General features: G+C 32.7%; 1 protein-coding gene across 1 annotated transcript; it reads right to left on the reverse strand.

Annotated features, from left to right (window-relative positions):
• Positions 1–1,449: 1,449 nt before the first annotated feature.
• Positions 1,450–2,901, reverse strand: LOC111394019. The gene is made up of 4 exons (XM_023019810.1): positions 2,803–2,901; positions 2,050–2,417; positions 1,899–2,002; positions 1,450–1,790 (listed from the first exon to the last, which is right to left on the reverse strand). The coding sequence occupies exons 1-4, from the start codon at positions 2,899–2,901 to the stop codon at positions 1,450–1,452; spliced, it is 912 nt and encodes a 303-aa protein (XP_022875578.1).
• Positions 2,902–9,136: the final 6,235 nt, after the last annotated feature.

The following is a 9,136-nucleotide window of genomic DNA, read 5'->3' on the forward strand; positions in this document are numbered from 1 at the left end:
TGGTCAAGCACCGTTCCCACTGCAAACTCACTAGCATTACATATAAGTTCGAAAAGTAGATCCCAATCAGGTATTGCTATCACAGGTACAGAAGTTAACTTTTCTTTCAAAATATTAGAGGCATTTAACTTATGAGAAAAGTGAAATGGCACATCCTTCTCTAGTAGATTACACAGAGGTTTTGAAATTTTTGAGAAATCTTGCATGAACCTTCTGTAAAACCCTGCATGTCCTAAGAAGCTTCTGATCTCTTTAACTGAATTAAGAGGCTGTAATTTTTCGATCACTTGTATCTTGGCTTGGTCAACTTCAATACCCTTTAAGGAAATCCTGTAGCCCAGCACTATCCCCTTATTCACCATAAAGTGGTACTTTTCCCAATTGAGCACCAGATTCTTCTCTTCACACCGTTGTAATACAAGCGATAGTGGTTCCAAGCAATCATCAAAAGAATCCCCAAACACTGAGAAATCATCCATGAATACCTCGATATTTTTTTCCACCATGTCAGAGAATATGGCAATCATGCACAGCTGAAAGGTTGTAGGTGCGTTACATAGACTAAACGACATTTTTCTAAATGCAAATGTACCATAGGGACATGTGAAAATTGTTTTCTCCTGGTCCTCTAGAGTAATGGTTATCTGATTATACCTTGAATATTCGTCCAGAAAGCAATAATGACAATGTCCTACTAACATCTCTAACATATGATTAATGGATGGCAATGAGAGGTGATCCTTTCAGGTAGCATTATTCAACTTTCGATAATCTATATATACTATCCATCCTGTTACTAACCATGTTGATATCAGCTCATTGTTCTCATTCTTCTTTACAGTAATTCCACCCTTTTTAGGCACCACATGTATTGGACTTACCAAAGAACTATCAGAGATGAGAAAGATAATACCTGCATCAAGCAATTTCAACACTTTTTTTCTCACCACTTCCTTTAAAGTTGGATTTAACCTGCGTTGTCCTTCTACTGATGGCTTTGACTCATTCTCCATTAAAATTTTGTGCATACACAAAGTAGGACCGATTCCTCTTATGTCGGCTATTGTCCATCCAATTGCAGTTTTATACTCCCTAAGTATCTGCAATAGCTTGTTCTCCTCCTTCTTTATCATATCATTTGCAATGATCACTGGTAATGTTGTAAATTCTCCCATATATGCATAGCGTAGGTGTGAAGGCAAGGGCTTTAGTTCAAGAATGAGTGCCTTTTCCATTGAAGGTACCGATGGTGAAAGGTTGTCACCAAGAGATTCATACTGCCAAGGTCTCATTCCTATTGGTTGCTCGGCCAAGTTGACAACGCCTTTAGTTTTTTTTGCATTATTACTTCCAATTGTGCAATTTCTGGTTCGCAAAGAATTGTTTGATGCTCTGTCTCAAATGTATTTGCCACCAACTCTTCAAGAACATCTACTTGACAACAGGTGTCTAAGTCGGTGGATCTTTCATCGCCTTGAGCATGTTAAATATGACTTGCTCATTGTCTACCCAGAGAATCATCTTTCCATCGTAAACATCAATCAACGCTCTTTCGATAGCTAAGAAGGGTTTTCCCAAAATTAGAGGGATGTTTGAATCCTCATCTATGTCCAAAATGATGAAGTCAGCTGAAAAAATAAATTTATCGACTTTAACTAGCACATCTTCAATAATCCCGTTTGGTCGTTTGATCGATCTGTCAACCAGTTGCAAAGAGATAGTTGTAGGGTTTGCTTCCCCTAATCCAATAGACCTATAAATAGAAAGAGGCATCAAATTAACACTGGCACCTAAATCGCATTAAGAATATTCAAAATAATTAGAACCAATTGTGCAAGGTATCGTGAAACTCCCTGAGTCTTTTAGTTTAGGGGGTATCTTTTTCAATAGAATTGCACTGTATTCCTCGTTCAGGCAGACAGTCCCATGTTCTTCCAGCTTCCTTTTGTCAGACAAGTCTCTTTCAAGAATTTTGCATAGCCGGGCATTTGGGCTATTGTATCTGCAAATGGGATATTTATGTGCAATTTCTTGAAAATCTCCACAAACTTGGTAAATTGTTTGTCCAGCTTCTTTCTCTGTAACATTTGAGGAAAGGGAATTGGTGGCACATAAGCTTTTACAGGGCTGGGTGCTTTCACTGTGAATGTGTCTTTCCTTTCGTCTTCCTCATTAGTTAGTGGTTCAGACTTTACTTCTTTTCTAGCCTCTTCAACCATTACTTCTTTATCTTTTCTCTCTGGTTTCTTCACATGTATCTCTGGAAGTTGTACCCCACTTTTGATTATAATAACTTGCACTTGCTCTTTTGGATTGACCATTGTTTTGCCTGGCAATGTTTCTTGTGGGTGTTTTGTAAGTTGTTGAGCTATCTGACCAATTAGAATTCCCAGTTTCTTGATTGATTCTTGTTGATTCTGAAAGTTAGTGTCAATCTACTGGAAAACCTTGTATGTCTTCTACTTGTATTGGTTGAACATCTTTCCCAAACTTGATTTTTTTTTCCTGTTAGGCATTGTTTGAACTATTCCCTTGCTTATTATCCGACCATCTGAAGTTTGGGTGTTGCCTCCATTTTGGGTTATATGTTTGTGAAAATGGATTAAAATTTCGAGAGCCATTTTGAATGAAGTTGACTTGTTCATTCGAAAATCCCATTGATGTGCAGTTTTCTGTCAGATGATTAGCCCCGTAGTTTTCGCATGATGAACTGGCCATTACTGCATGTGATCCTTTTATTTGTGACTTCACTAATAACTCTACCTATTTTGTTAATGCTGCTATTTGGGAGTTGGTAGATACTATGCTATCTAATTCATATATTCTAGCTGCTCTTGGAGGCACCACTTTTTTTGATAAAAACATGGAATGAGTAGTAGCAATCAACTCAACTAGATCCATACATTGTTACACTAATTTCCCTATGATCGATTCGCTTGCAGATGAATCCACTTGAGATTTGGATAGTAGTGAAAGTCCTATGTAGAAATACTGCACTTGATTTCCAATAGTGAATCCATGATTTGGACACTTCCTCATCAACTCCTTAAATCTGTTCCATATCTCGTGCTAGCTCTCCCAATCTTTCTGTTGAAATGTTTGAATTTTCAATCTAATTTTTGCTACTTTAGCTGGTGAGAAAAACTTTTTGCAAAATAGCCTGGTCAGTTCCTCCCATGTGGCAATATTTCCATTAGGTTCGGCATTCAGCCATTCCAATGCTACATCTCTCAATGTATATGGAAATAATCGTAGCTTTATGGTGTCCTCATTAACCCGGGAGCATGACAATTCTTGCAATTTCTGAGAAATCTGGAGATATGTGTGTTTGGATTCTCATGAGGTAAACTGTAGAATTGTAAAGTGTTACTCACCAAATTACTCCAGTCAGCACGTATCTTAAAGATGTTTACCCCCAAAATCTGGATAAACTATACTGGACTGTGCAGATGCTTCTATAGGCGTTAAGAACATAGACACTGACAAGTGTCCGTTATTTACTTCCCTTTGCTCTTGTTGTTGATCTCTCGCGGCTATTTGTCCAATTGGCTGTATAGGGATAGGGTTGTTTAGATTATTAGCCATTTGATATTGCTATTTCTGTTTGTGTTCCCTGCGTCTTCATTTGAAGGTACGTTCTATTTCCGAATCCAACGGTTCAAGATCGTCATCTTGGACACGGAGCATACAACAAACACATTTTTCGGTAAATAGAAGAAAACAAATAAATCAAATAACAGTTAAAATAAAAATAAATTAAGACTAAAAGTAATGATCCCCGACAACGGCACCAAAACTTGTTGTCGATTTTATCCCGCAAGTGGACGGATCGTAACAAGTAGTAAAGTGGACATTTTTGAGTCCAGATTATCGTTCCCACAAGGACTATACTTTAGTACTCAATTTATTATTCCTAACTTCTATTTATAAAAAACGTGAATGCAATAGAAAATGAGTGAGAATTCAAATAATGAATGGATATTATGGTGGAACAAATTTACCTATTGGTCACCTTTATTTCTACTATGGAGATTCATAAAACTTAAGTAGTGTTCGGTCGAATTCTTTTATGGTATTCAATTTATCCATCTCGAGTTCTCATTAAGCTTATTTAAATAATTCAATTCCATATCTCTATGCAAATTAACATTATTTAAATGAAATAATAGTTCTAAGAATTCCTATAGTGCCGTAGCAATTAATATAAGTATCTTTACACGTTATATTAATTTACCAGATTTTAATACGTGGTCTAAATAAGAATTCGCATCTCTACGTAATTATTGTTCACGAAATCATTGAATAATTGGCTAGAAAATTCAAAGCATTGAAAACATAATTAAAACCCACACTTAAAATATAAAAGAAAAAAGAATCTCAAATAAAAGAAATCAAGGATCCTAAATTAGTTACATTCTTCGTCCTAAAATTAAATTTTGATATAATAAATTTTAGTCCTTGAGTCCTTTCATTCTTGCAACTTATGTATTCTTTTATTCAATTCAAGTCCTTCATTTTTCAAAATATGAAATTTGATCTCCAAATTCTTCAATCTTTGATTCATGGTCCGAATCAACTATTGGATTGTTACAACTTGGTCCCAAACTTTTGCATTTCACTCTTTTTCGGGTTTTCGTCTCCTTTCTTTCACTTTCTTGTACCAATATTGACTTCTACCTATTCAACACCAATTGTAACAATTTAGACCATAATTTATCAGAGAACACTAAATATTATCGTTTAAAGGCCTCGAATAAATATATAAAATACACTTATCAAATATTCAGAGAACTATATCTAGTACGATTAGTAGTTAGAAGTATGTTATGATGTATACTTGTCCTAATATTTGTCATGTCATGGATCTAGTCACTAGGTATCAATATTATCCTTAAAAATGGTATTGTGATAGCTTAATGGTATTGTCATCAGTTATTCTATTTTATTGTTAAAGGAATAACTTGTGATTGGAATAGATATAGAAATGTCGATTGAGGATGAGAGTTAGTCAAACACAAGCAGTTGTTAGACTTTTACAATCTTGCTCTATAGAGTAGCAAGAAGAATATCTTGTACTGTATTTCTTAACAACTAAATAAATTATTTGGTATAGATGTGTATTCAATAATACTAAGAGGATACGAGATCCACGATATTTATGCAGTTGTCTCATGTGTTAAAAATGTCAAATATCAGGATGGAACCAAATACTTGATGGTATTTATACGAGAGACATTAGTAAAGAAAGTGTTTTTGCAATATATCCATGTAAATTATGACATGTAATCATCATACTCTGAAAATATCTAAAGACACATTTGTTAGTTAGAATTACGTAGAATATGATACTTAGTGTATCATAAAACTCTTAATTGAGTTTTGTGTGCCCATTGAAAAATAATTTTGAGTTAATGTGTAATTTATCCTTGGGAATACGAGATAATGATTTACATGCACGTATAAAGTATGTCGAACAAGTTGAGATTGGTTCACTTATACGAACAATCGCCTCAGACACTTTGAGGTGTGCTGAAATGAGATAAAGTGATCATGTTGTGTATATGATCCGATCGTTTTTATGAGATATCAAGATGTAATTATAACAAGTAATTGATACGGATTTCGCTATCTTTTAGACTTGTTTAATGTCAAATTGAGTTCTCGATTTAATATTTCCTAAACGAATAAATATAAGGAGAACTCAAGTTACTTATTGGGGAATACTTGAACTAGGATCTGTACATTATTATTCGTTTATTAAGCAAGTGACATACGCTATAAGAAAAGAAGAAAACATTGTAGCACGTGTTTCATACCACGTGTGCTTTTGTGATCAATACTGTGTAAATGAGTGAATGGATCTCCGCTTACTCATTATGTGAGACCTTGCGGTTTATATAACCTCATGTGTACCCTTATGAATTTTGATCATTTCTTGATATTTTATTTCATTGTTGTTACTTTAATATTTTACCAACGACTATGATTAATTCAATTTAATGGGACATGTCTAGGTTAGCAGTTGATTTAAAGTTGAAGGATTCAAGTAGAAAATGAGAACTATTTTAACCAACATTTATATTTGTATTCACTGGCCGGACAATTGTGTTTAACCATTTAGGGTAAAAAAACATAATTGTATATACAACGACATAATGTGTGGTTCAATTGAAAAATAATTGAATTAATGTTGAAAAATGAGTTTGAGGTATAGCAAGATGTAATGTTCTTATAATAGAGTTACTAAATATTCCTAATAGGTTTATAGTATCATGAGTTTTAATATTATTTACTGGTCGGACGATCTATTTGTCGTATAAATTTTTGTCAGATAAACCTTGAGAAGGATCTAATGTGTGATATTCATTGTTACTTGTGGTTCGGGTCAAACTCGTTATGTGTGAGGGGAGATCTTGGAAAATACGAGCCATGGGTTGCCCATGTGAGGTTACCCAACCCGCATGGTCTCAAAAGTGGATAGGAGGGATTATTTCGAATGGAATTCAAATTCATAGGTTTCCTAACTCCCTACAACTTCCAAATAACTCATTACAACCTCTTCATTGAAGTTATGAAAAAAGAGGATAAGAAAATAATGAAAATCCATATAGAAAATGACTCAAAAATAGAATAGTGTCTAAAACCACATACAAGGCATGAAAACCTCACAAAAAGATTAGGAATTTAGATTATGTATTATAATCCCCTTCTATTATAATCGGGATTGAGACCGTTTGAGAATAATGAAATGCATATTTCAAATTTTAAAAAGTAAGATGATTCAACCATTTAAAAGATCTTGGAATTTATCATTTTATGTAATGATTTTAACACTAAATTTATATTCAAGTAAGCTGTGATTTATTACACTATTAACTTGTAGTGTACTCATGTTGCCAATATGCTTGATCGATTGCTTGCTAATGGAGGTCTAGCTTGTTTTTATTATTAACAAACAAGATTAACAACTTATTGAATGTATTGTTTTTCTTCCATTTCTAATTGACAATATTATACATAATACTAGTCTCATGAGTGTAACTATAATCAACAACTTGTAAAATAGATATTGAATGTAAATTAACAACTTATTGAATATATTATTTTTTCTTCCATTTCTAATTGACAATATGATACATAATACTCATCTCATGAGCGTAACTATAATTAACAACTTGTAAAATTGATATTGAATGTAAATTACGACATAGACATAACAACATAATAATAATATTTTAAATGTAGCCCTAGTTTGTGCCCCATTTTAAGTTAAAATAAACATCACAATAGTACTTTTTTGGAGACTGCGTCGTTTAAAAGTAAGGAATTTTTTTTGATATATGTGCAAATTGTTTTATTGATAAAATGTGTGATTGAAAATGAGTAAAAAAATTAATTATTGGATAATAGGGATCCAACCGTGGCTTAATTTTTCTTTAAATTAACATTAAAAATCTAAGGGCCTGTTCGGTAATAATTATAAGAATTGATTTTTTGACCGTTAGAGAGAAAAGTGGGTTCCACCCATATTGAAGAAGTCAAAAATAACGGCTGAAATAGTGAAATAACTATCAAAAATTGATTTTTTTTTGTTGAAAAATTGCTACCAAATAACGGCTTAAGTCTTTAAACATCAAATCTGTCATACTCCCTTTGTCCCAATTATATAGATTGAGTTTTTCTTTCTCTTATTCCAAATATATAGGCTCGTTTCCTAATTTAGAATATTTTGTTTTGTTCATTTACCAATACACCATTATTCAATTTTCCCTACTTAATATGCCAACTTCTTTAAAATCATCCAAATACACATATTTCCCACTTCGTGAAAACATGAAACAACTCTCATTTTTTTTTCAAATTAAATCATTCAAATTCTTTACTAATTCCAATATTAATTTATTACTGGATACTGAAAATTAAATAAGGGTAAACTAGGAAAGATCTTAGCAACAATTAATTTTCCAACGATATTAAAAACGATTTCTTAATCCATGTGAAAAACGCAACAAGCCTATATAATTGGGATGGAGGGAGTAAAATATTGCTGAAAGCAATTTCCAACAATCTCCTAATTGCATTAGCAAAAGTTTTAATTACAAACGGTTTCTCATTAATAAAAAAATGAGAATGAAAAATATAACTGTTACTGACCCTATATAAGAGAACAATTTAAATATGGTGAGATGTGATTGATAACGGTAATATTTTTCATTTTAATGGCCAAATAATAGGAAACAAATAGGGGCTAAATGTTTCCTTAATTCCTTATGACATTATGTTAAGTATTGGTGCTTAGCAGATCATTTACATTAAATGTTCCCTTAATTCCTTATGGCATGTTTCACTATAATACTGGATAGAATTTAAAGCTTTAAAGAAGAAAATTATATTCATTTTAATATCCGGTTATATCCAATATCGTTCATCAAGAACTCGTTGATGTGTACGCAAATCACTACAATTTTACAATACAACTATAAAGAACAAATACTTTATATTATTTTGACCAATGAAAATTTTAAAATTTATAGCTGACTTTTTCCATCTTCCAAATTGCAACTTGTTGCCAACCATTATCCAAAGTATTTGCATAAATCAAGATTCGAATCTACCCTTCCAAATGGATCACCAAATGTTACTTTATTCATTGTGTAATGTGACTTCAATGAACACTTCTACATGTACAAAAGGATTTTTGCCAAAATACATACATAAAACTCATAGTTCTGGGGCCCACACACATTTTTGACATTTTTTATACAACATGGGGCCCACAAACTTGTCTCTATTCTGTAAACAGTTTGTGAAAAAATTTCTATACACCCAGATTTTTTCGACTTCAATTGCCCATTTATTAGGTATAGACTCTTCTTTACATTAAAAACCGACATTAAAAATCAACCTAGTTGGTTCTACTTTAGTCACACCAAATTATTCTTTATCTCCAGGGAGGTTAAGATTAGGGTGAATATGTTCTAAGTTTTAATCACAAAAGTTGATGTTTTTTCCTTGGGTTACACCAAAATTATGTAGAAAAAGAAAAGATATAAAATAATCTTTAGCACATCAAGTTGAGATGATTTAAGACTTATCGAAACATTTGATCACTTGAAAATCCATTATCAAAAAGTGT

This window comes from Olea europaea, chromosome 4 (assembly GCF_002742605.1).
Source record: "Olea europaea var. sylvestris chromosome 4, O_europaea_v1, whole genome shotgun sequence".
In the NCBI taxonomy this organism is placed as follows: Eukaryota; Viridiplantae; Streptophyta; class Magnoliopsida; order Lamiales; family Oleaceae; genus Olea; species Olea europaea.